The sequence below is a fragment of the Pungitius pungitius genome, chromosome 8 (assembly GCF_949316345.1).
Source record: "Pungitius pungitius chromosome 8, fPunPun2.1, whole genome shotgun sequence".
NCBI lineage: Eukaryota > Metazoa > Chordata > Actinopteri > Perciformes > Gasterosteidae > Pungitius > Pungitius pungitius.
Window position 1 is genome coordinate 5,501,368 of NC_084907.1, and position 26,747 is coordinate 5,528,114.

Sequence of the window (26,747 nt, forward strand, 5' to 3'; positions counted from 1 at the left end):
AGAACCGCTGATGTTCGGCGGCATTACTATACATGAACTTTCTAAAAATGCAACAGGCCTTTTTGTAAAGAATTATCATGAAAACAAATTACTACTTTCATTGTGATTTATTGTCCCATTGTTCCACATGGCTGACTGTCGTCTTTGATTCAATCCCGTTTAAATGTGTTTAACATCGATGTTCATACAATGACACCCAGTGGCCATTAAAAGTATGGAATTCTGTACACTTTAGTAGAAGTTACAAACGTCCTCGCTGTGCCATCTGGTGACCAATGAAAAAACTGGTTCCATAGTATAGAAACAATACTTAGGACAACTTAAATGTCCCACACAATTCCGATTTTGGTTCCATATAAAGTTTCCAACAATTAAAAAAAAAAAAAAAAAAAAAAACTCTTAATATCACTCGTCTCAAATAAGTCAGATCTGATTTGGATAAAAGTTTAATTCACAAAAATACATTGACCAATATAATGAAAATGTACTAAAATGTACTTTAATAATCCATAAAAGCTGGAACATCATTGACAGAAAAACACAAGAAGCATTATTAGAGTTGGTTTAGTATAATATATTTCAGCTTCGAGAGACATAGAAATCAATCCTTAATTTTCCCCATATCTCTTCTATAAAAGACCCATTTTTCTGAAGCATTAATATGCAAAAAAAAAAAATGGCATTAGAACATATTATGGGAGCTATGAAACCCCAGTGACTGAGTATAAAATTAAGTCACATCAGAGATATTTGCAGAAGAGAAGTCCATGGACAATAGGGCAAACAAAGAAACGAATACGTAATAAAAATAACACATATTATCAACCTTTATCTATCATCACTGACATGACAGGCATGGAGAATAGGTGTATGGCTATAAAAAAATTCTAACTTTTCCACTTGATAACATCTACACTTAATAACTGACGCATTTTTTCATGCTTGTTTTTGAAGAATATTTATAATCATACAACTAAAAATAGGTCAACTTCCAAGTCTTTCAAATACAATATTGATAATGAAAAGAAAAATACTGAATCCAAGCTCTAACTTTGTTTTCCTTCTTTTTAACGCAGTTATTCTTTGTTAATCTGTCAAAAAAATGTAAGGGGGGGGGGGGGGGGGGGGGGGCTGTGTCTGGCCGTGTAGCTGGCTCATGGACACTTTATATATTTTTTTAACGTTCATAGGCTTTTATTATCTTTGTCTTAAGTTTGTGATGTTTGTGGTGCAGAAAATGGAGACTGTCCGTTCAGGGTTCACATTGAAACTGAGACACAGAGGAAGGTCCTCAGAGGCGAGAGACCACAGTCTTCCCTCTCTCTTACTGTCTTTTCTTTCTTTACTCTCCCCATCTCTCTGGTGTAGATCATCCTCGTCTTTGATAGGAGCAGTTAAGTCAGCTGATTCACCGTTTATGGCTGATGGAGGGAGGGGGAGTGGGTGGGCGGGGCTGTTGGAATGCTGGCACTTCCAATCAGGGCAACAGTTCTTCATTACAGCATTTCTGCAAGACAGCACAATGGTAAGTCCAACATTTCACAGCCCGACTAGGATTTCCAAAACACCACCTCTGAGCTGCGAGTGGCCTCTAGTGGCCGACTGAGGGCATTACATCCGGAGGAGGAGAAAACAGAAAAGAGGGATGAAGCAAGATTATGTAATGTTGATTCCATTTAAAAAGTCTAGTATCACAATTCTGTCTCGGTGGGCTTTACAATCTGCACACAACATCCAGTATCTATTGATCTTTGATTAGGAAACACTCCCTATAATAGAAAGAAATACAGATGAGGCGGCAATTGGTCTCTAGAATAGACCAGATCGGTGCAATAGGGTTAGTGACCTTTAAACAAACCACAACTTTGACCACCAAACATTAATATGCACGTCCATTAATCCATTTCCATCCATTTTTTATTCAGTCAACAGCAGACAGATGTTTTGGGTGCAATAGAACCATGTGTGCATTCAAATCCAATGTTCCCAGGGCCATGCCATTATGCATGCTACTGCGGCTAACTGCCGCGACCATCTGGGGCCCCTGGATGGAAAGCAGGCATCACCGATGTCATTGGTTTCACCCGTGCCCTGCCTCCACTGACCGCCTGCTTTGAGAAGGTGCTCATTGTGTCGCCCGTTAAGAGTTACATACCAAACTCACAGTTGGAGTAGCCTTCAGACCGTAAACTCAAGTTGCGGGTTGAGGCGATGACACAACATTGCGCCGCGAACACACGGCCAGCTGCTGCTACCCGAGCTACAATGAGTCTGAGGAGACTTCTCATATACACAGTTACACTTGGACCAATCGGTAAGGAGTAAACTGCTCCTTTGACCCCCTGTGTACAGCATGTTTTTCTGTTTTTTTAAGTCCACAAAACTGCAAATATGGACAGTCTGAACCACTAGAAATCAATAAATCCAGTCATATCTGGTTTCAGCGACGCGTCGATTTCTGTGCCGGTGAAGACAGCGACCACTAGGAGCCGAGAGCTCATGAGGTCAGCAAACTGAAAAATGCCCACGTTGTACAAAGTGAAATGTCCCATTAACTCGCTCGCCCTCGTTCCTGTTCGAGGCTGGCACTGTGTGCATCCCCCCCGCTCGCCCGCCCCCTCTGAGCCTGTGTGCTGTGAGCAGTGGAACAGTGGGGCTGTAATCCCATTAGCATTGGTTCATTGGGCTCGTGGCCAGTGTGTGAGAGGGTGGTGGGGGGGGGCAGACACCGCCCCAGGGCCTGCTGACAGAGGTCCCAGTCTCACACACTGGACCTCTAACTGACCAACACAGATGGATTCTGATGGGGAGCGCGGTGGGGGGTGTAGTGTTCCACGCCGTCGTGGGAATGCCTTTGAGGGGACGCGGCCCACTCTGAGAGGGGCCCTACAGGAGCAAAGTGGCCCCTTCAGGCCCGACACAGTCGACGTTTGGAAACACTGTAATCTCCCTGTGAGGCTGCGGCCGGGTCACGAGATCTCGCGAGTACTGCTCGACCTAAACTCATCTTTCAAAAGGGAAACTTTCCAGATCAGTGTGGAAACGTTCTTATGGGGACTTTCTGAGTCTGTGGGTTGAATTCACTCCAGTGGGGTTTTTGGTTCATGTGAACGGAAAACCGCTTGCCCATTTTCCATAAAACTTGAAAGGCGGAGGAGCGTAGCACGGGTCCGGTACACGTTGGGCCTGATCAGGAACGCAGAGCGAATACACCTTATTTTTAAAATTATTTATAAGTTTCTCAGCAAAATGCTGCAGAAAATAATCATGTTGGATTTGAATAAGAAAAAGGGTTTTTGACATGATAGAAGAGCTTTTTTAGCTAAATTCAAATGCATGTTTAGGACAATTTCATTACAATTACACCAGCGAGAAAAGGAATGCAATATATACAAAAAAGGGCCGCAACTGCAGTCATTTTTAGGAAGTAGTGTCCCATACCAGCTATAAAAAAAGATGCATCACTGGAAAGTTCCTCTATTAAAAATAACTACATGTTTATTCCAATGAGGACACAAATATATAACAGAAATATTCTCCCCTATTTCTAACATGTTCCTACATCAGTAATGTAGAAAACTCGTATTATTTAGGAAGAGATGCAGGAGACGAAGCGGCTCCACTGTGTGTTCGAATGATTTAAGTTCCTTAGAAGGTTTATAGTACCTAGTAAAACTTTCTGCAACCAAAAAAGGAGCAACACGTAGCCTGTGCATCATGACCTCATGAATACACACACACACACCTGGCTCAGAGCTGCTGCAGGGGCTGGAGGGGGTCTTTAAAGCAGGACACAGTTGGATTTCTTTTTCGCTTTCTTCTTTTCCACTGGCGTTTTTCTATTTATCTGTCTGACCAGGTCGTAGAAGATCTAGAAATGACGTGACAAACGAAGCAAAAACGGTTAGTGATTAAATGTAATTTAAGGTAGTGATAAAATGTCTTTCAAAACAGGAGCATCCTCCCACACTGTGGGAACGTCAAGCAGTGGCCTGAGGACCTTTTGCCGTTCACACATACATTGGGTTTAATGGAGATCGCATTGGAAAACAGGTATAGTCTCAGTCTTCACGTACAAAATTGAACTCCGACGAGGACCATTTCACAATCCGGTAAGCATCTAAATACTTTCCTGAGAGATGAAGGCAATATGGAGGCCGGCCTTTGAAGGCCTCGTTTTAAACACACACAGTGGTTTGTTTCCGTATGAACTCACATCGAGGACGTTGATCTTTGACTTAGCAGAGGACTCTAAAAAGGCACAGTGGTTCCACTGTCTGGCCAAGTTCTGGCCCTGCTCCTTCCCCACCACACGCTCGTCCTCCAAGTCGCACTTGTTCCCCACCAGGATCATCGGCACCTGGGGACAAAAGTATGAATTAATTAGAAGACATCAAAAATAAGTAAGCTTGACTTCATTCATCCAACCAACCAGAACATAGCCATCTCTGACCCATTAGGCACAGCATTTCTACAGACATTTTACTGGAACCCACTGGTGAAATTAGAGTCTGAGGATCCAGTGGCAACAATGGAGGCCATTGGGACTGGGAGGTGGCGAGTTTTAGCTGCACAATACCGGTTAACAAAAGCTCAATGCATGTGCATCCTCACAGGGAAAGAAGAGAGAGGTTTATTAATAGCCAAGTAGCCCATCAATTTGACTTTGAAGCCTGGATTAAAGAGTCAAAGACAAGTCAATCCATCCCTGTGGGATGCGGGAAAAAAAAAGTAGGTTACACAACAAAAGAGATTAAACAATCATGGATGTGTGTCTCTTGGTCTCGTTTCCTCACAGGAAACAAAGCCTGAAGTGAGACGACAACCACGCAGAAAACCACCACAGACATGAAGTGCAGACATTTTCTGGAATCTCCCAAAAACTCCACACCTTCTTTTGGCCCTAAAACCAGATGTTTTACTCGGGTCAAAAAAAAGAAAAAAAAAGGGGGGGGGGGGGGGGGGGGGGGGGGGGGGGGGAATAGACAATAACCTGTGCAAAACTTCAGCCCCAAATGTCAGTCGGGGTGTCGGGATGAGTCTCATCCTGCCTGCTGTTTCCTGACCGTCTATCTAGGGAGCGTGGCAGCCCGGAGGAAGTCATGGCGGCCCCGCCCAGGCAGGATAACATCGCTTTCCTTCCTGAATGTCTTCCGACATTTCAGCTGGATTCCACGCTCCGGCTGCACTCTGGAAGTATACGACATTCTTCACTATACCAGCCACCGTCAAAACTTTGTGACAACCGAGTACGGCTGCAGGCTCGAGTTGGAGGAAGATCTCGCTATTTAGTCTCAGCGGTTCGCAGGACATTTTGTTAGTTTGTGTTGGGGTTAACCCTTACAAGAGACGTAATCAACTAGTGGAAAAAGTTACGGGCAGCACAACAGGCGCCAATAACATATCAGCTGTGGGAATCTATTTGTGGTGAGGACGCAGCAAGCATATCCACGCATGGGAAAGCCCCCCCCCCCCCCCCCCTCCCCCCCCTCCCCCCTCCCCCCTTTGCTCCCTTCTGGTTCAGAAACTGCTCCCAAATGATTCTTGAGGATCTGGAAGAACTGGATATTTCTAAGAAACATGCTAGTACTCAGACACGTGGCAACTTGCTCAATGTTCAGACCTTCTTCCAGGTCTACTGTTCAGAGGTGGTTTGACAGCAGCATGGCCACGCTCAACCAGAAAATTGGAGGCATAGTACGAATACTCCAGCCTCTCCCTTCGCTCTTCCTGGGCTGTGGGGCAGACGTCAGGAAACTGGGATGTTTAGATTAACCCCGCGGAGGTTGCGGCTTGATGTTTGATATGCAAACAAGACCTTGCACTGGACTGCTGAACGGCATTTCTCCCAGGGGTCCTGGGAGAACCCGTGGTATGCCCTCATTACACAAACTCTAAACCAAGCAGGGATAAAATAAATAAAAAAAAGAATCTAGAGAAAAGGGGGTGGTAGGATGGAGGTATGCAGGGGAAGAAGGAAAAAAAAAAAGTTCTGTGTCAGCAGCACACGAGGCAGCGTTAGCCTACCGGAGGAATCCACAGAGAATCTGTTCAGACGCTGTTAACATGCCACAGACAGGTCCTGTCCCGCCCACGTTGGCATGAATGGATTGTGGGGAACCCAGAACAGGGGGAGCATAGAGCAGTTGCAAATTAATGGAGCCAGTCGTTGCAAAGGCAGCGGTGAGTCACGAGCACGGAGTCATGCATTAGTACGGTTAGAGTCACAGAAGCAGAGACTGAGATGGCCCCGAGAAGTCATGAGACATCTCTTGCGAAAGAACTGTGGAAGGAAGCAAGTTCATTTCGTGGTGGCTGCTCGCTCACTTTATACTTCGCTCTTACCACCGTGATCAATGCTTCGTCATTGAAAGGCTTGTTAATTGAGCTTGGCAACAGGAAGTGAGTCTGTTCATTTTGCCAGCTTTGCAGTAAATGGTGCGTGGAGGAGTTCGAATGAGAACAGCTGCAGCAGCAACTAGAATGTCTACTTTAGCAAGAGCATGAAAGCTTTCTCCTAATAAGAAAAGGGTCTTCTTGGAAGAGGGGAAAAAAGAAAAAAAAGTTAAGCATTTCCTTTCGTTGTGTATTCCTGCAAAGGGAAAGGAGAGATAAACAGATGTCCTTGTCATCATAGGTGAAGGTATAAATCACCAGCGGACTGATTGCTGCCATAATAGCTGCGTTATTTAGATAAGCACAAACTGGGGAATAATTCAGGAGGGAACACAGAGCATAAAAGGCCGTCAACTTACGAGATCAGGAGCCGCTGAGCCTGCAATCCATCTGTGAGTCTGGGGGCTAACCTCAGTTCCTCAACCACATGGGCTCTAATGATGTACCACAGCCGAACAACCCAGTGTGTTATCGATGGGCTTAGGCTTTCATTGCCCATCACCACTGACAGTCCAATCACCCAAACAGAGTGCCAGACCACAAGGAAAGCCATGGCGGAGAGGAGGTACGGGCAACAAGAGCATACTGGACTAGATATGAAGGAAGGGGAGCAGGGAAAGGACTAATAGAAAAGAGGGGTGTAAAACTTCAGCGCCAGGATGCAGTGATGTTTGAGAGGGAGAGAGTGAGGGATGGAAAGAGGGAGAGAGAATGAGGGTTATGGTTACACTCATTCCCTCCAGAGATCACCAAAAAAGGGCATCCGAGATCCTGCTGACGCACTATCTGGCCCGGCAGAAAGCGGACGGCCCCACAATTCAAAAGAGATGTGCCTCGAACTAACAAAACACCAGGAAAATAATGACACAACACAGACTCAGTGATTCCTCCGCTACAGAGCTGAGCTTACGGGGAGACTCGTTACAGAATAGCACATCATATAGGGTCAGAAACTAGGTTAAGGGTCAGAGGACATGGCTCAGTGTTAAACACGGATGAAGTCATCAGTAATTGCTTTCTCGTGTTTTTCACTGCACAGATACAGAAATGACACCAAGCATTATGGCGAGGAATTAATAATTTTTAGATACCGGCATGAGATGGCATGATAACTTTTGAAAAGTAACCATGGCAACAGCGCAATCGGATGCTGAACAATGTAGGCGGCTGAGAGCACAGAACCGGGGGAGCATGTAACCTGTGTACCAGTTTCCACCTGGTGTTTCAAAAACACATACAACCACGATAAAATAAATTTTAAAAAAATGGAAGAATGTTCTCTGAAAATGTTGGCGTGTCGACGACTTTGCATTCTGCAGACTTACATCCTCTGTGTCCTTTACTCGTAGAATCTGTTCTCTCAGGTCCTGGAGGTCGTTGAAAGTGGACTGTGCAGTGATGGAGTATACCAGGGCAAAGCCTTGGCCGTTCTTCATGTACAAGTCCCTCATTGCTGTGAACTGCTCCTACACAGCAGATAAGAAAGACGGGCCATGAGCTCTGCAATATGTTCTCTGGCATTTTTCGGTTCCGAAATTTAACAGGAAATCCCAATGTTGTGACTGGATCAGAGATTTCGGAACAGTGATGGACATTATGCAGTGGAAGTCTTTCCACAGCACAGTCACACCATTGTGCACTGCAGGTGAATAATCAGCACCCTTTGATTTTCCACCATGCACATTGCTTCGGCACCAAACACACATGCACGGACGCACGCACGCACGCCCCTGCAGCATGTTGTGCAGGACAAAGGAAAGAGCTACTCCTACACGAACAACTCGTTCAGTGAAGCTGACCTTATAGAGCTAAATGTCATCATGCTAACATGATGCAAAGTGAAATGTTAAGAATTCTATTCAAATTGGCTCCCTCAACAGAAACAGGAATGTCTGCAAAGAAATATCTTGGCAATCCTTATAATAGGTGTTTTTCTTTTCAAAACCACAAATGTGAGCCTCCCAATGGCTCTGGAGGAAAAGGTCTAGGCATCTCTATTCTTTCTAAAAAAGAATGTCTTTCAATAATATATATTGTGTGTGTGTGTGTAGTAAGTAAAGAAGGTGTTTGGGATCCTTATTTACAATAATTCACAGGGTACAAACAGAATTCACTTACTGTGCCTGCTGTGTCGAGAATTTCAAGCATACATTGCTGCCCATCTACCTCTACTTGCTGTAAGAGAAAAAAAATAACACTTTACTCATGGGAACATCTGATTCCAAGACTAAACTACTACAGTCAAATCCAACACAGATGGTGGGATCAAAGTAAGCAGTAATGCATGTAAAGACAAAAGCATAGGATAAAGAAAAAACACTGAAAGATAGCGATGAAGGGAGTAAGGGAGTAAAAAAAAAAAAAAAAGAAAAAAAGAAGTTTCATGACATGAACCTGCAGAGCAGCTGCTAACAATCAGCACATTCTGATCCTCCCCCCACCTCAAGGGACACTCACCTTTCTGTACGAGTCTTCTATTGTAGGATCATATTTTTCCACAAAGATACCCTGCACAAACTGAACTGTCTGCAAGAGAAGACACAGAGCGAGAAAAACGTCAGATCGGTGTGACCTCCCAGCATCAAGAACAAAACATCCAGAGCAGCTAAAGTGCCATGTGTGCCCGGGGTTTTATCACAACAACTCAGCAGGGCGCCAGAGAAGAGGATGCTCATAGCCAGCCAGAATGAATGAAAAATTCTGATTGACACACATGACGTACAAAAAAAAAAAAAAATGTTCTCTCTTTTTTAAGTAAAAGTCATGCGTTGCAACATTAAGTGCTGTGCTTACTAACAGGGTTACATTCGGGGGTAGACGGGGTTCACCGGATAATGTCTTTATGTCAAAACATGTCCACCAGCCAGTTTGAGGGATTAACTCCGACACCTGGTCGAGGTTAGCTAAGCAGGGCGTGCAACACTTCACAGACATGTACAGTCTCCTCACAAACTTGGAATGACAAGAAGATGAATAGAAGTACTGAAGTTTGGGGGTTTGTTCTCCGTCAAAATGGGCTAAATATCCGTATCCAGAACCACCGGCGTGACAAATGGAGAACCTTTGGAGCTTAAAAGCCTGCAGCACTCACACTAACCATTTGTAGGAACAGTACTGTATATAGCGCTGGACTGCAGGACCTGAACACCTGTCAGGAAGTACATGCTACCTACCCATAAATAAGGAGACTAAAACATACTAAATGAGGGAACTGTTTCAGTTTGTCGGGTTGTGGATCCCTGTGAAAGAAATGCCTACAATTCTTTTTCACAACTTTTTTGACTGCGTTTTTTGGAATGTATATTTTTTGTGTGCAATACTCACCAGAGCAGACTTGCCCACACCTCCAGAGCCTAACACCACGAGCTTGTATTCACGCATGGCGGGTTTGCTTCACCGGACAGCCCAACAATCTCCACTGGACGAATGGACAAAGGGGGCAATGGGAGAAACAAGGTGAGTGAGGAGCAGATGAAAAAATTAAACTCAAAAACAAGACCTAACTTTCGAAGGAAAACAAAGTAATTCTCCAGCCCCGTCTCTGAATCTTTCCACTGTTAAAAAGGAAGGATTCTAGTCATTCCTGGAGTTTATGGACAAGAAGCAGGACAACAATGGAGGGAACACCCATAAGTGGAGCTGCTTCAGGGTGGAGGAGTATGTGACCCCTATGTAACACAAACCAGCTGTGGTGTGTACGGGTGGAGGGGGGAACCAACGGGAGGATGATGATTCAGGATCTGGCAGATATTCCTGCCAATGACACCATCATCTGGCCTTCACACAACAAAACACAGCCGGCTGTCAGACGCTTCAGTTGCTCACTCATCTTTCTATTCTAAAACGGCAAGCGTTTGTCAGTTTTTCACCAATGACTGAAAATAGCTGAGGGGAGGGGGGGCGAACCTATGAAATCTCCAGAATATTCCTTTGAGGGACGCAGAGGCTTTGAATCATTGGCGTACATTGTCTAAAGTCCATTGGGTTGGCCAACTGGATCACTGTGTAGGGCGCCAGAGAGACCCCTGCACTCCGGGGTCTTTTTACTTGAAATAATTGTGCAAGGAATATATAGTGAAAAAAATCATCTGTTGAAACCTGTGCAAAAATTGAGCTACTCAGATTTTATCACATGCTGGCTCACAGCACTTTCAAGTCTAATACTTCATCATAACGTAGACGCCGCTTAGGTGACTCCATCATTATGGGCCCTACAGTAAATGGCAATCACCCTCTTTGTTGCCCAGCTGTACCACATTTAGGGCCGCCCAGTTACTGACAAAGACAGAGCGGGCTTCTTTGACTGCACATCAAAGGACTAGCCAGCCTTCCTTCCCCTAAAGCAGTGTTGAATCTTCTGTCATGGGTTGAAAAGTGCTGCATGTTGGCATCAAGCCTGTGCAAAAAGTTCGAATCAGGTCTTGAGGGAGAACATATAGCCTCGCTTGATAGTCAACCCATTTTTGCGAGAGAAAAACAAACAAACATTAAATAGCCAATCGGCAGCCGTTCCGGGAAGCAGCGGATACCCCTCCTACACGGTTCTTTTTACAGCCCTCTGCGTCACAATACTCAAGAGGGGTGGACAAAAGGAACCGAGGACCTCCAACTTCAAACACAAGCAGTGCCCATTTGGGTTATGAAGCCTGCACTGTGAATAATTCATACTCCATAATCTCTCACACACGCATGCGATTGGGGAGCTTGGAAGGAAAGCGCAAAGGAACAGGGTCGAGCAAGCGCTATTTTAACAGTCCCTGCTGTACTCGTGTAAACGCTCAACTAGAGTCAAGTGCACGCACGGTGCTCGCGTACAATGTCACACAAAACAACGTCATACTTGGATCTAGACTAGGCCTCACGTGCACGCTGTCCACACGTCATGCCGCACCCCAGTTAGCTCACTCTGGGACAGTGGTTGTCAGATTATGGGATTGCTTCAGATGTTGTTATGGAGGATGCAAAACAAAGGTGTAATTCGAAAGGCTAATCATTTTAATTGAATTTATTACTCTATTTCGGCAAATGAGAAGTTGTTCAGTTCACTCCAGATGTTTTATAAAGGGATATGTCATTTATATCCATGTCATTAGACATGTCCACGGCCCACAGCAGGAGAGCTGTACGGCGGGTGGTTAAAACGCAGCAGAGCATCGTTGGTACCCAGCTGCCGAGCATCAGTGACTATAGGTACTTGAGAAGAGTCCAAAAGGACATCAAAAGACGAAACCTACCTTTGTCCAAAGCCCGTTCACCCTGCTGCCACCTGGCGAGGGTTACACAACTATCAGCTAACCACCAGACCTAGCTTTTGTGAGTCTACGTAGCCAAATGGGACCAAAAACTGCATTTGGTCGTTACACAACCCATTTGAACAATGACAGTAAGCTAACCCTGTGCTTCATTTTACATAACTGTAAACCCCCGTTTGAGGATTAGCAGGTACCGTGCTGGGAAGCTGACTATGACGCACGACTATTTCATATAAAGACAATCAATTTTTGAAGTAAATAAAGCTCAATTGAGCCGTAGACCACTGGGAAAGGCAAGACGGAAAGTACGTCTTACTAAGCTTGAGTAGGAGTGAAGGACCACAATTCTAAGCGAGAGAATGCACTGATCCCTGTTCTGAGGAACAGCAGAGTGGATGCTCTTGAAGCAAGACACAGAAGGTGCTGTCATTAACTCAAATGATATAATTACTAATACAGCCTAACACCACCAGTCTCTATTGATCTCACAAAAGGCTGAAATAATGCGCCTGCTTTCATACCGTATCCACAAACTTTCATACCAGAAAAACTACACACCTCCGCACTCTCTCAAAGGGCTGCCTACACACTCACAACGCAGATGAAACACACACGCATACACACGGCCATTTAAGGACATCTGCCTTTAAACACCAAACCTCTCTCTCTCTCTCTCTCTTTCCATCGCCCTCTGCTACACACACGGTCATTTCCAACAAAACAAACATGCCGCTGCTGTTCCTCTGCTCTCGTAGTAACCCCAGCAAATAAGGAGCGAGAGAAAGCCACATGCCACAGAAAACATGCTCCGGCATGACATCACTGGATCGCTCACCCTCTACGGCCAAAAGTATGCATCCATCTAGGGCTGGAATTTGGACGAGGTGCCGCTGCTAGCGATGAATATGCAGCGAGTGTGTGTCCGGATAAGCTACAGGAAACTGAAATTAGAGAGCAGGAGGCTTCATGGCTAAACTGCTAACTATAGGATGCAACGTTTCCTGGTGTAGAGAGGCTAATCCTACGGCGCCGGAGCTGTCAAATTGCCTGACTCAGCGGGGCGGTATGATTGACAGCTGCTCTCTCTATCTTCGAGCCAGTGCGGATGGTAAAGACGGACACATCCGCTGGTTAGGGCAACAGAAACGCTACGGACATGCGTCATCATATTTTTCCTGCTTGTTGACCAGCATGACAATTACAGGAGCTACACTGGGTGACAAATTTACACTGTTGAGGTTATAGGGTAGAAAAAAGAAAAAAAAGGATGAGAATCTTTCTGGTGGAGTGTTTTCTTGAGATCGATGAGCTACTAGTTACTCATTACCTCCACCACAACCACAGTTCACATCACTTGTTCACACGAAGCGTTGCAGAAACCCTCCAACAGAAGGGGAATAACCCAGATGAACGGTCACAGAAAGGGTAAAGGAAGCACGCTTCATTCTAGATATTTGTCTCCTATAAATTTCTTGGAAAGAACTGTTATACAGTGGTAATTACAGAGGTAGAAAAAGTGTGTTTGGGAAGATGTGTCGAGTTTGAAATGAAATGTATTTCATTATTTGAAAGATTATTCTACACGTGCTATTTTTTACTATGTTCAGCTGACTTGCTGTGCCCAGACTAAAACACTACATAGCTCAGCAGTTAACTGGAAGTATATAAAAGTACAACAAGTACCCACTTCCTCCAATTCAGTTTCTAATTAGTGGCAAATTACAAAGTTCTTTCTTTCTTGTAAATTTGGAATTTACGAGCATGTAAAAGAAAAGGTTCCCTCAAAGATTGAAACAAATAAACGCTCTTTACCTTCATGTGTGATAAACAAACCCAGGTTAACTTTTTACAGGTAATAAAGACTCACAAGTAATGATGATGCTTCTGATGTAAACCGTCAGGAACATTTTAACATTGTTTTGGACTACGTCAAAAGTTCTGCACGATCTTCTCTGAAACTGAATCAGTTTACAAAGCTCATACACGTCGTTATGGGTCTCATAGAACCCTAACTGTCATCCGTGAGTCAAAACCAAACTGCAGCCAAGCATCACTTGATTATCACAAAAGTGCCGCAAACTGAAAAGGCCCATCAGCAGAACACATCTGTGCCCCGACCTGTAACCACATCCTCTTTCCAAAGCGCAAGACGGCTTCATGCTGATAGGCTGGAAAAGGAGCAGCTACCTACTGAAATAGCCTCTTCCAGTCTCTGTTCCTGTTTAAAGACTGCAGACAGAAGGCCTGCTAATAGAAGGGGAGGAAGTGAGATTTAAAGCCCGTTGAACCATCATTAGATCTGAGGCTCCGCAGAGATCAGGGGATCTTCAGGATGAGGCAGATGTCACATTTTAGTTAAATACCAAAAAAAGAGACAGTTGCGAGCCAGGAATGTCTACTTCCCTTGGGAAATGTGATATTCTGTTACTACTAAATAGGAGGTGCTGTGTGTTTACAGTTTGAGTAAACGCTCCTTTCCCGTTTTACACCAGCAGAAATATCCTGCAACAGGCTGAACCCAAAAGCCTGGCCCCACAACAAGGGAAAGTAATTGGAGCCCTTTGGTTATCTCGCTGTGAATCTACCTAATTTGCTTACGGCAGTAGCATACGCTTATCACTCCGGGTCATGCTAAATCCCTGCAATCCGTGGCTGTACCACAGAACGGTTAACGAACACTCCGCCGGTGCATGATTATTACACCCGTAGCTTCCAATAACATCAATCAAATCACCAACAAGTTTACACAGGAATATGAAAATAACCCAATCTATGACTCGAAAAAAAGAGGACTGCTGCCGGCATCGGTTCACAAACGATCTGTTTTCATACCAACAACCGCACTAAATCCCCGTTACTAAAGCTTGCTAAGTAGCTAGCTTTAGCAGCCTGCGACGGACGGGGCCGCCGACACTTCAACGCCGCTAGCCGCAGCTGGTTAGCTAGCTAGCTATCTAAGCTAAGCTAGCGCTCCTCTCCGCGGCGCACATTCACAAAAGCAGCTAAAAAATCACAACCGCGGCATTCGAAGCTTTGGACGTCCACCGGGTTATTAAAAACAAAATGAAACCAAGCCGCGTTACGGGTGCATTTGCTCGGGAAAAGACCGACCGCTAACATTACCTGCCTTTCCGCCCCGGCCTTGACTAAAACGGGGAGTGCACACTCCCGTTCTGTACTTGCGGACAATAATTTTCTCGTTTACCCTCGACACGTACAAAACGAGGCCGTGCACCCTGCCGTGTGTGCTCGCTATCCTCGCATGTGTCGACTCGACGTGTCCGGCCTCCTCCTCCTCCTTCTCCTTCTCCTTCTCCTTCTTCTCCTTCTCCTTCTCCTCCTCCTCCTCCTTCTACTCCACTAATCCTCTCACGACCCACCGCGCGAGAAAAAAAGGGACTTATTTGAACGCGTTTAGCATGTAGTAAAGTTTCGGTATCCTCCACTCACCGTTTCCTCGCTCGCTGTCTCGCGCCGCTCCGCAAGTGTCAGTTTGCCTCCGGGCTCTGTGCGCAGCAGACGTCACTCCCGACTATTTCTCTTCTTTCTTTTTTTTTCTTAAAAGGGCATGACACATGGGCCACTCGTCCCGCATCATTTGCATGATAACGGGGCTGCATGGCAACGACGAGTGACGGAGGAAATGCAACTTTCTAGACAAATCTCAGGTTTCGCACTTAGACACCTTTTTGACATTTTACCTTGAAAAAAAATCGTTTTAATTATTCAATAGTAGATTGACAAATGTTTAGAATTAGTTTAATACTTTGTATGCCAAGACACAAGTCACAAGTGTCTTGTCAATCTCAAGTGTTCCTGACACATCATTTGACCGTCTCCCAAATATTTTCCCCTAATTAGACATGAAAAGACTATTAATCAAATATTCGTTCCATGGAACATGTTTCGGCTTGGTGAAAAGGACAAAAGCTCCTTTAGTTCTTAAAACATGTTTGTATCTTCTGGATCCTGGAAGTCTTCTCTGACCTACTAACAGACTATTTAGGTATTTTGCACAGTTGGTTTGACAAAACAAGCCCTAAAAAGGTCAAGACAATATTGTCAATTGAGAAACTCTGGTGTGTGAATTTCCTCAGTTGTTGAACTCTTTATAGATTAAATCGTTACTTGAGTATCTGACCACATACAGGAAGATAAACCCCTAAAACATTTTCAGTACCATACTTAATATCTAAGATCCATCATGAAAAATATATCTTGTACTTACTTCTAAACTGTTGTTCTGGTTAAAATTTGAGACACATTTATGAGTTATGCTGGGCTTCATCCTCAGGGCTACATCTTTCTTCGATCTCTGAACTCACATACCGAGCCGGTGACTAAAGTTACATCAACAGTCCGTTACACATCGCCTCATGCATCCAGTGGCCTTCAACCATCACAGAGGGGCCTTCAAACAGGTAACAGGTGTGTATGCGTGTGCGTGTTAGTGACAAAAACACGTGAGAATGCGAGAGGAAAGTGCACCCTTATGTGGCTGTGGTAAACACATTTGGCCGAGTAGAATCGGCCTGAATATGTTGGCGAGGACTACCCTCTGGTGGGGAATGAGCAGTAACTGCCCAGCAGGGTGCATCATGGGGGATTGCAGAAAAGCACGCTAAGTTTGACCATGAACTCGTTATCTAGACTTCTGCTAAGGTGAGAACTGATGGCATGATCATATTCATTAGAGTACAGCAAACAAAGGTAACAAGGTATTTCTTTAATGTACCATACTATAATCTATCATACAGTTTTCAAACAGTATGCAACCCCTTGCTTGAGTTTCTCCGTTCCATTCGTACTGCCTATGCCACCCTCAATCATTACCAGGCTTTCACAAACAATTGTGTTGGATGTAAAAGCACTCTAATATAAAATAGAACATTCTGGTAAAACTCTCAAATCTCAAAAAAATAAATAAATAAAATCAAAACCTATTTTTCCAGGAATAGCATTGTGACTGGTATTTGCCTTCAAGAATCGAAATCCCCCCCCCCCCAAAAAAATCCAGCCAAATGAATGTGGCCAGCCCAAGCAGTGACATATTTAAAGGCAAATGAAACTATAAGGGAATACAAGTAGAGCCTTTACCGTATATATATACACACACACAACGGGGTATAACATTACTCATAATTCATAATGTTGCGCATGTGGGGTGTTTTTGCTTGATTACAACTATGTCTTAAGGAAATTTGTCAATGTGGAGCTCCCACTTGTTGGTCTACATGCAGTACATGACGTATATGAAGACAACAGAAAAACACACCTTGTCTCCAGTCTCACCACGTGTTTGTATTTAACCAGTGTTGGGTGAAACAGATGCACATGACAAGGCGTACAATGGCACAAGACAGATCTGTACATGGCTCTTGAAAGGAGGAAAATGAACATGTACTTTGTCCTTCACTTCTGACACGGTCCATAAAGTTGGCTGCAGTTGCTATTCTCAGATGTGTGGGTACTTTACATCTCCATTTCTTCTTTGTAACTTCAGCAAGGAATTCAAAAAGGCCTAGAGGATAAGAAGTGAGTCCTCTCACTGGTATTGTCTGTAGTCTCCAAAGGAAGGGGCGGCCATGGGAGCAGGGGCCGGTTCCTCAGCAAACTGGGGCCCTGAGAGAAAGAAAAAGTCAAACGGAGAACCGGAACAGCTGCCGGTCGCTACCTAAGAGGGCAACAGCTTTAGACATAACTACATCACCATTGGCCCAACTCCATAATTCTAGACAGATGTTTGTATGTTAGCATAATCTAATGATGGTGTACTATTAGTTAACCCGTAGATCATTTTCAAAGTTAATGGAGTAAACAATTAATGCATAAATCCAATTAGGAAATAGTATCTACTAATAAAAATAATCCTGTTTTGAGAATAGTAAAAAGGAGACAATTGAGTACACTCAAAATAATCAAAGTGCATGTCTAACGTGTCAGTCAACTACTATAAGGGTCAAACAGGTGAAATTACAGTTCCAGACGGTACTTTTTTATTTGCTGCTGCATTTATACTATGCTGACAGAGTTGTGATCTTCACGATTTTAGTAGAGGATGTTAGGGAGGCATGAAATTGTATTTAATAATTTGTTTGTGAATTCATCAAACCGTGTTCAATATACATGTGATGTGCTTTACGTCATTCAAAACACAAACATTCAACTCCAGCTGTATAACTCACCAGTTGGGAATTGTGATGAGGCAAATCTAGTAAGCAAGATTCCAGCACCCTCTATCAATGCCAGCAGGATTCCTCCCATGGCTGCAGAGCCCACCATGGCTACTGGACCATCTACAGAAGAACCAGAAACAGTAATGTATTTAACTGTCATGCACACAGGCACAATCACAAGCAAAAACACAAGTCAACTCTTTCCTTAACTGGTGCAAAACAACAACCGTCTTAAAGATTTATTTTTGTACATTTAATATTGCAGTAGATGAGTTTGTGTACCACAGGAACCTTACTGTTTTCTGTTTGCATGTACGTGCTAAAAGTTTAACTCACAGCGGCCACCTTCTTCTAAGCTTACTCACTTCTTGCAGCAAGGATGGCCCCTGTTATGGCCCCACTCGTAATAGAGTTCCAAGGATCCTCCTTCCCTCTTACTTGTACTAAACCACAGTCAATCATGGAGAAGAGGCCTCCCCAAACTGCAAAGCTTCCTGCAGCCCAAAATATATTTGATCAGGTCCAGTAAGGAACAGTTAAACAAGCTTTGCTAAAGAGAAAAATTCTGAATGAATGTTTGATACTAAATATAAGGAGTTTCCGGTTTGAGGCAAGGGATATCCGATTATCTGTTATCCTCACCTCCAAGTTGTGGAGCTCTGGTCTTGATGGCAGTCATGCTTCCTCTCATTCTGTGGTTCATACCCTACGAGAGAGAGCAACACAAAACAAAGGTCAATGTAAATGCCTTGTATATTTTTGATGAAAGCCCAAATTAGAGAAGATGAAAAGTTAAGGCATTGAAAAAGAAAGTTCCCATGTAGTGTCACTGAAATCCCTGATGCATGCACAGATGCATTAAGACCTGCACTTGAATGTTTGTTTTAATTTAGTCTGGTGATAAAATCATATTTTTAAAAAACACTGCCTAAAACATGTCCCATCTTTTGAGAGTTGCAAACAGTCGTCTTACAGCTACAAAACAGTGTTGACTGCTCTGAACAGGTGGCAAATTATCTCTTACCCTGTATGTAGAATGATTCCATAAGGCGTCATAATTGTGGCTTTTTACTTGAAACAATACATAAAAACTGGTAAGTTACATGACTGAACTTACTGAGGGTGCATTTCTGAAGCCCTTGACAGCCTGAAAGATTCCTCCTCCAATCGCTCCCATGGTGAAGGCTCCCCCACAATCGTCAACGATCCTCCAGGGGCTAGAAGCATAGAACAGATGCATTTACACATGGCAATTTAATGGTAATTTTCTTAATATGGCAATCAAGGTCATCTTAAAAGTTCCCTTAAAAGTTTTTGATTTGGACAATAGAATAGAAAAGAAAAAGCGATATGATCACATGCACCTTTCACATTGATTTGCATCTTCACCCTTTACTTAGATTAAGAGCAAACAGGACGTGGAAGCTTCTTGCATTAACAACTGCAAGCTAAAGAATAACAGTGCAATATATACACATATATAAAATCTTCATTGGCTGGTTATTACGGGATGTAAAGTTTCCACCTAGTCTGCAAATAATTCCACGTATTAAAGGCCCTGAACCTGTTAGATAACAAACCTTCGATATTACATTACATGTCATTTAGCTGACGCTTTCATCCAAAGCGACTCACAAGTGCATTTCAACCATAAGAAAGTGCAATTTCATCAAAATATATAAACTTGTCACGAATGACAAAGTGAAGACACGCACATCAATTGAAATAAGTTCAGGTGCTCTCTTTCCATATCAACTGATTTGTCTTGGAGTACCCTTCAGCAGCTGTTGTGCAATGATCTACTGCCCCCAACAGATAACGATAGCACACAGGTAGCTAACTTCGCTAGCTCAGCAATATGCTAAAGCTACTTGCTTAACAGATACACTGCACTGGTGAAATTGTTACAGCTGGGCTTGACATTCACTCCCTATCCTATAGATTCATAAATACTCAGTGGGTGGAGTTAATTAACTGAATATAATGGCATGTTAGGGAGTAAACCGACAAGGTCACTAACAACGTGACATAGAAACGAGGGTCTGATGCTAGCACACACCGCCAATACATTTCTATGTAACATTAGCATTTCTGCTAACGAGAAGGTAGCTAGCCGGCTAAGCGATGTTCCGTGTTATACCACATGTTGTATCATAAAAATAAGCGCAAAACCTAAAATGTGTAGTTACTTCATATAGAGGACTTAGTAAAGTAAATGGTAAAAAAGATTAGTTATCTAGTTTTAAGACTCACCAGGGTTCTCTGGCATATTCCTCCATCTTGTTCTTTTGCTGTTCCCTCTGGTGTGACGCCAAATCGACAGGCTGACGTAAGGAGACCACGTGATTCCTTAAAGGAGCATTTCATAAGGCGACGCTGCATTAAAATGAAAAACAGTTTAGCAAAAGGGAGATGAAACATTATGAGACCGTTTATAATTTAGTTTTTGATCAGGTACGGAATGTCAGTATTTTAGATCGTTGCTTTGTAATTCTGAATTTTATTTAGAGAAATATAATAAGGAATATTTTTGAGACTCCCAATCACCAGTTTGGTTATTAACATCAGAGGTTTATTACTGATTGCTGACCCTTGAATCCAATACCAAAGTAACCAACCGTCCAGTATTGGGGAGAAGGAGGTAGGTTTTGCAGCAATACACAAGTCATTATAAAGTATATCCTGAAGTGCACAACATTTAGAGCTATCAATTATTAAACAAACACGTTATCAGGATTAGTTTTTCAAACTGTTCATTCATCTTACCCCGTTGTGTAGCTCAAAGACTGACATAGAGGAGCAACAGCGAAATTACCGATATGTACCATTAATACTAATACTAAAAAACAAGCACATCTGTTAGTTTGTGAATGATGGGTCGGACACGGGGAAGTATGCCATGTATCTTTGGTGCTACAGAAGAGGACTGCATCTTGTCAAAACAGGTAACAGCATCACAACAAAAAGAGAAAAAAATACACAAGCAGTTAAGAATAAATTATTCAGAGGATGTCCATCACATAACATCTTTGAAAAGTGGGAATTTTATTCCCATTCCATTCCCTGATATTGATACTGTGCTTGGATCGTGAATTTTATTTATTAGGTGAAGGGGGATCAATAGAGTCTCACCGGCTGATTTTTGTGCAATTCTTGTAGGTTATTCGGCCATGCTACAGTGAAATAGGACCCATAAAACTTGTGACTCAACTGAACACAGTTTAACCTGATATAAATAGACAAACACAAAAAAGCACGTTCATTGAGTTACTTTCTGCATGCAAATGATCACCAGGTTCTCCTCCGGGCTCCTCTGTTGGCGCCGAAAATCTCAACATTTTCATTCCTCCCCCCCCACTTTTTCCTCCAGCTGAGATCAGTGGTGTCGGTCAGGCGAGCAGCTACAGAGAGAGCGACCGAGAGACAGGCCGCTGGCCTGCAGCCCATTATTAGGAACGAGAAAGGAATGAATTGCACAGCAAGCTTTCACTGAGAAATGCCCAAATAAAGGCATTTCATGGATGCAGAGGCTGAGCCGGCCTCTTCCTGCTGGAGCTGTTCTCAGGTTGATGGCTGCCTCACCAGCTGGAGGGTAGACGCTGCGCCGATCCCCACTGCTTCTCTGCTGCTTGAAACATGTAATGTGAAGAGAAAGGTGAAGAAATGTCCCTGTTTCCTGTTTGCAGAAGCAGAGGCCTGTAAATGGGTGTATAGCGATGGACTGAAGCAACTTAGTTCACACGCATCTAACAACACATCAGTTTTACAGGAGTCCTTTAAAATAAAAGCGTTTTGAAGTGGATATGAAAATACAGTATATTATTAAAAGAAATGATTTTATAAAGCCTTTGAACCAACTGAATGAATGACAGCGTATTATATATACAGGTTATTTTGTAAATATATCACGTCATACATACAGGGAAATATTGTAGATCTCAAAAATATTGTGGATCTGAGTTGCATTTAACTGTACACATACGATTGCTATCCTCTGAAATGATATGAGCCAGGCATAACATTACACATGTAACTTTTCATGGCAAACATAGCAGAATATTTTATTGAAGTCATACAGACTCTGTAAGAAAGGCATGTGTAATCAGATATGACAGAGAATATTTCATTACACAGTGCAATTAACAAGTGCCCTTCCAATTTAGGATTATTCTTAAATTCCTTTAAAAATGACATTCACTTAAAACTAAGGGCATAAATCAACAGGACAGGTTCTTATAAGCCCATACTGGTTTTATAAATCCCCCCTTTAAGACATTAAGCTATGTAAGGTATTCAAACACCACCACTACAATGATTCTGTAAAAAATATAACATCAGATACGGAAGGAGAGCCATTTGCCCTTCCTGATAAAATTGCATTATGTAATAATTTCCATGCTAAAACTCTTTCGTCATGCACCAGGATTCCACTGGGCTGCTTTCCAATCCATTAAATCCTGCCTGAGATGTCATGAGATTTGGCATTGAGACACACAATCAAAGATCATCGTGATCTTTATCTTTTTTTTCTTCTTATCCAGATTGTCTTAAGTCAGGCCGCCATGTTTGTTAATTCCCTGATATTTACGCCATTTTAGGAATACCCAGTTTCAACAGACTTACGGCTTCCAAGTATGAGGTGGATTCTCCCCCCGCAAAATAAATAAACGGTCAAACGAATGTCCACTATATCGCAGATAACGCTTTTGTATTAGAATTTAATAAAGATTTATTTGAATCTCTCATCAATAAGCTCATAGCACCCACCCCAGCTTCATTTTTATCTAGTGCAAATAACCAGCAAAGCGTCAATATGTACCGAAGACAACAACGGCAACACACACGGCACTCTTTGCAATAGGGAGGGCTGCGTCACTCATTCTCCCTTTGGTCCAGTGTTTGAGGGGAGAACTCATTGTGAGGGCTGGTCGTCCAATCGGTGGGCTTCTCTCGGCTCACTTGCTCCATCCTTCCCGCTGCACATTTCTTCCACTGCATCCGAGGAAATGTAGACGTTGTCTCTCTCTCTCCTCTCTTTTTTCACTTTATATTCCAACAGAGAAATATTACTGCAACCACTTTGGCACCGGCACCTGTGGGAACATCAAAAAAAAGTTAACGAGTTAGCGCGTTGTGGCGTGAGCCGACTCGTTAATAAACCGACCTCACGTACCTTCTTGAGTTCCTTCTTGTTGTCTCCTCTGATCGAGGCCAGCAGTTGGTCCCTTGAGTTCTTACTGCCGCCCGGGCTTTTCCCATCCAGCTTCCTCTGCGACACCGGGGTCAGGGAGTTCCTCAGGGCGTCCACCTCCAGCATCGGGGGCGGAGGCGGCGGAGGCCCGCACCCAGGCGGCGGCGGCGGCGGCGGGGGCGGCGGACCCCGGGCTCCTCTCTTGGGAGTCAGCTTGGGGGATGGCGCGGGCGACGGCACGGGAGAAGGTTTGGGCGAAGCTCTGGGCGAGTTCCTCAGGGATCCCCCGCCGCCACCGGCCTTGGGCACCTCCAGCGTCTCCTTCTTCTCCCCGTTGGCCTGCGCCTGCTTCTGCTCCTGCAGGCGCTTCTGCCTCTGTCGGTCCATGTTGCGACTCAGTATGTTGGTGGTGGTCATCCTGGGCCCCGCCAGCTCAAAGTGGTAGCCCAGCTTGAGCAAGGTGGTGTTCTCCTTCAGCACCTTGGTCATCTCCATCTCCGTCTTCCCGCCGCAGACGTGGCGCTGGTTCTGAAAGCGGAGCTCGGTCAGCGTGGAGTTGTGCGGCAGCGCCTGGATCAGAGACAGGATGCCCTTGCCGGTGAGGTGGTTGGAGTCCACGTTGATGCTGACGATGGTCTTGTTGCTGCGCAGCGCGCCGGCGATGGCGTAGGCCACGTGGTCGTCGGCGCGGCAGTTGGCCAGGGCGAACTTCTTCACGTGGGTGTTCCTGCGCAAGGCCTCCGCGAACTCGATGAGGGTTTTGGTCTTGATGACCTCCGAGTTGTTGACGTTGAGCTCGGTGAGCTCGGGGTCGTCGCTGCGGACCTGCTCCATCAGCTCGTCGAACATGCTGGCGTCCTCGTCCTCCTCCTCCTCCTCCTTCGCCTTGCTGTTTGGGCTGCTTTTTTTGGCCACGCAGTTGCCGAGTTTCTCGGTTTCTCGTCCATCGGCCTCCTCAACTTCCTCTTTCTCCTCGACCTTCCGGTCCTGGCTCACCTTCTTCTCCTTCTCCTTCACGTGGTCGCTGTGGTTGACCAGCTCTTCTCTGTCTGTCCTCTTCTCCGCCTTGTCGTGTTTCACCTGCGCTTCACCCCTCTCCGACGGCTGTCGCTGGAGTTTGGCTTCGTGCTTGTTGTTGTCCTCAGCTGTTTTCTCCTCCGCTTTGGGCTTCTTCTTCTCTTCTGTTTTCCCCTGGGGGGCCGGGCTTTCTTGTGCTTTGCTCTGCTTTTCCAACATTTTAGAGACAAGTCCTTGTGTCCTGAAACTCTCTGATCGCCTCTCCTTGTCCTTGCTCGTGTCCTTCTCGTGCTTCTCTTGCAGCTTTGAGATAATGTCTTTGGTTTTGCCCTCGTCTCTTCTCCGGCTGTCTTCTTTCCTGTCTTTGCCGTCGTCCTTTTTTTCCTGTAACTTCGAGATCATGTCCTTTGTTTTGCTACTTGAGGTGCTCTCCCTGTTTTCCCGTCTGTCGCTTATCTTGTGGTCCTCACGTCTCTCTTGGGTCTCCTCCTCTTTCACCTCACTCTCTTTGCTTTCTTGCTTACTGTATCTACTCGAGAGCCGACCTTCGGGGCCTCTGCTGCTCCTGCCGTCGACCTTTGCACCTTTTTCACTTGAGACACTAGTTTGTCTCTGGAGCCCTTCGGTCGCGTCGTCGGTCCCCTCCTGGCTCAGGCCCATTTTCCTCAGGTATTCCTGCTTCCGGCTCTCCTTCTTTGCCTCTCCCTGCAGGTGGAGGAACACGAGGAGCACGTTCAACATGTGACGCTGTCAAAAATCAAACAAGAGGCCCAAAATGCAACGCGGCAAAGGACGCACAAGTGAAAGGACCTATTGGGAACAGAATGTGTTCTTTCAGACATAATGTATATATTGCGTGGAGATAACATAACACACCCCACCCAAAAGAAACTGTATTCCTTTACTGTCAGCTAGCTGCTGTCCCATCTGCTCCGTGTAAATACACGCCCTCTAGGACAGGGAGCCCTTTTTTTTTTTTTTTTTTTTTAATACAGCGCAGCGATGCATTCGCAGCGAGGAGCTCGCACAGTGTTGCGTTTGTGAGTCTCAGGGTCCGTTTTCGCTGTCTGAGGCTGTGGCTCCGGCAGATGCATCCTTAAAAGGAAGCGAGCGTAGGAGCAATCAAGCAAGGAATTCCACCAGGCCCGGGGATTAAAGAAGCTCCGCGGGGGCCTCGGCTCCGGCCACCGAAAGCGCTTCTCCTTTTCAACGCGCGGGGCTGCAGGGAACCTGCTCGCTGACACTCAAAAGTAAGCAGGGCTGTTTTAGAGCATGACACAGGAGTGACAGAAACGCGTCGATGGGTTTCTGGTTTCAGATGCATCTCAGCGAAGAATCGGATGGGGACCAGAAGTTAAACTATTTGTTATCATTAGTTTATGGACATTCACTTTGATTCTAGCAAACACAGCAACACAGCATAAGCGGCTATACTTGGCTCGTAAATCGATCTGATTAAAAACTACAGCTCACACACAAAAGGTCTCGGAGGAGGAAAACGGTTGTGCAAGCATTCACAAACCTCCAGCGAGAGTTCCCTCTCCCCGAGCCTTCCCCGGCGCTCGCTCTCTCGCCTGCCACCGTCCAGTTTGGCGTCCCGGACGTGGTTGCTGGCGGGCGTCGGCGCGGCGCGGCTCTCCCCCTGGACGAGGAGCAGCTTCCCGTCCTCCGGCTTGACGTCGGGCACCTTCATCATGTCCTTCTCCAGCTCCTCCATCTCCTCGGGGGAGAGGGCGGACAGCAGGTTGTCCAGGTCCGGGTCCTCGCTGACCTGGCGGCCCGTGCGGGTCAGGCCCCTGACCTTTCTCCTCGACATGGTTGCTAGAAAAAAATTGATCTGGGGGGTTGGGGGGGGGAAAGGCTGCGGAGAAATTTGGAGGTGGTACAGTAAATGCCTCTAGTTCAAATCGGATTGCTGGGTTATCTCTCGCTCCGATGTTGAGAAGTACTCCAGCAGGTCAGACCCCCGGCGTCCTGCTCGCCAAAAAGAGCCCCCGAGGCGTCAATCCCGGTGCAAGGAGGCTGGTCTCTCGGTCTTGCGGTGAGGGGCACCAGTGATGGACTGCAAGAGCCTCGCATCATCAAAGTGGACCGTGAGGCTGGGACATTCTTAGGAATCCTGTGAAAGTGCATGTCCATATTTAGTCCAGGGTACACACTCCTTTAAAGGTAATGGGAAGGGCTGAAGTTTACAGAGATGCCAGAGCAGAGTTACACAGACTTCCCATTGCACAGTTTGTTTATGTTCAGACCGGTTCCAGTGGTTCTGTTTAGTAATGAGTCGGATTGTAACCACTCGACGTTCCACAATGAGAAAATCTGTGTTTCTGGAAGGAATTAACGGTGTCTTTAATCAACACATTACTAATCTTTTCGGAGAAACAGTACAAGTCAAACATGCAATTGTAATTTCACGGGAGCTAAATAAAGTCCAAGCAGGCCAATGATTTGAGGGTGAAACAGAAGTCTTTAAATATATGCAGTGTCCTGAAGCTGTCCTAAAAGGCCGGTGCACAATCCTACACCACATATAAGCCCTAATTGTTATAGAATAATAGATTCAAACTTTAAGATTATTTGAGAAAAACTAAAATGAATTGAATTTCAAAAAATAAATTTCTTTTAACTTAAAAATTGAATACAACTGATGCAAAATGTATATTGTGTGTGAAAATGGTGAAATGTACTTGTTTTACAGCTGTAAGGCCAACTATA

At 44.8% G+C, this 26,747-nt stretch overlaps 3 protein-coding genes across 8 annotated transcripts; all 3 read right to left on the reverse strand.

Moving 5' to 3' along the window:
• Window positions 1–92: 92 nt before the first annotated feature.
• Window positions 93–15,233, reverse strand: LOC119229933 (ras-related protein Rap-1A-like). Of its 6 annotated transcripts, none has more exons than XM_037490788.2 (8): window positions 15,099–15,233; window positions 9,721–9,809; window positions 8,854–8,922; window positions 8,515–8,571; window positions 7,722–7,862; window positions 4,217–4,360; window positions 3,746–3,871; window positions 93–1,507 (listed from the first exon to the last, which is right to left on the reverse strand). In XM_037490788.2, the coding sequence occupies exons 2-7, from the start codon at window positions 9,775–9,777 to the stop codon at window positions 3,782–3,784; spliced, it is 558 nt and encodes a 185-aa protein (XP_037346685.1). In that variant the 5' UTR covers window positions 9,778–9,809; window positions 15,099–15,233; the 3' UTR covers window positions 93–1,507; window positions 3,746–3,781. The 6 variants fall into 6 exon arrangements, with proteins under 6 accessions (XP_037346685.1, XP_037346684.1, XP_037346689.1 ...); XM_037490787.2 differs by having other exon boundaries at window positions 9,721–9,814; window positions 15,099–15,222; XM_037490792.2 differs by lacking the exon at window positions 15,099–15,233 and adding an exon at window positions 14,867–15,014.
• A 1,126-nt stretch (window positions 15,234–16,359) lies between these two features.
• Window positions 16,360–20,177, reverse strand: timm17a (translocase of inner mitochondrial membrane 17 homolog A (yeast)). The gene is made up of 6 exons (XM_037490266.2): window positions 20,078–20,177; window positions 18,942–19,041; window positions 18,467–18,530; window positions 18,190–18,318; window positions 17,834–17,944; window positions 16,360–17,270 (listed from the first exon to the last, which is right to left on the reverse strand). Exons 1-6 carry the CDS (start codon window positions 20,101–20,103, stop codon window positions 17,194–17,196), a joined length of 507 nt encoding a protein of 168 aa, XP_037346163.2. The 5' UTR covers window positions 20,104–20,177; the 3' UTR covers window positions 16,360–17,193.
• A 1,471-nt stretch (window positions 20,178–21,648) lies between these two features.
• Window positions 21,649–26,715, reverse strand: lmod1b (leiomodin 1b (smooth muscle)). The gene is made up of 3 exons (XM_037490263.2): window positions 25,555–26,715; window positions 22,998–24,737; window positions 21,649–22,917 (listed from the first exon to the last, which is right to left on the reverse strand). The coding sequence occupies exons 1-3, from the start codon at window positions 25,846–25,848 to the stop codon at window positions 22,891–22,893; spliced, it is 2,061 nt and encodes a 686-aa protein (XP_037346160.2). The 5' UTR covers window positions 25,849–26,715; the 3' UTR covers window positions 21,649–22,890.
• Window positions 26,716–26,747: the final 32 nt, after the last annotated feature.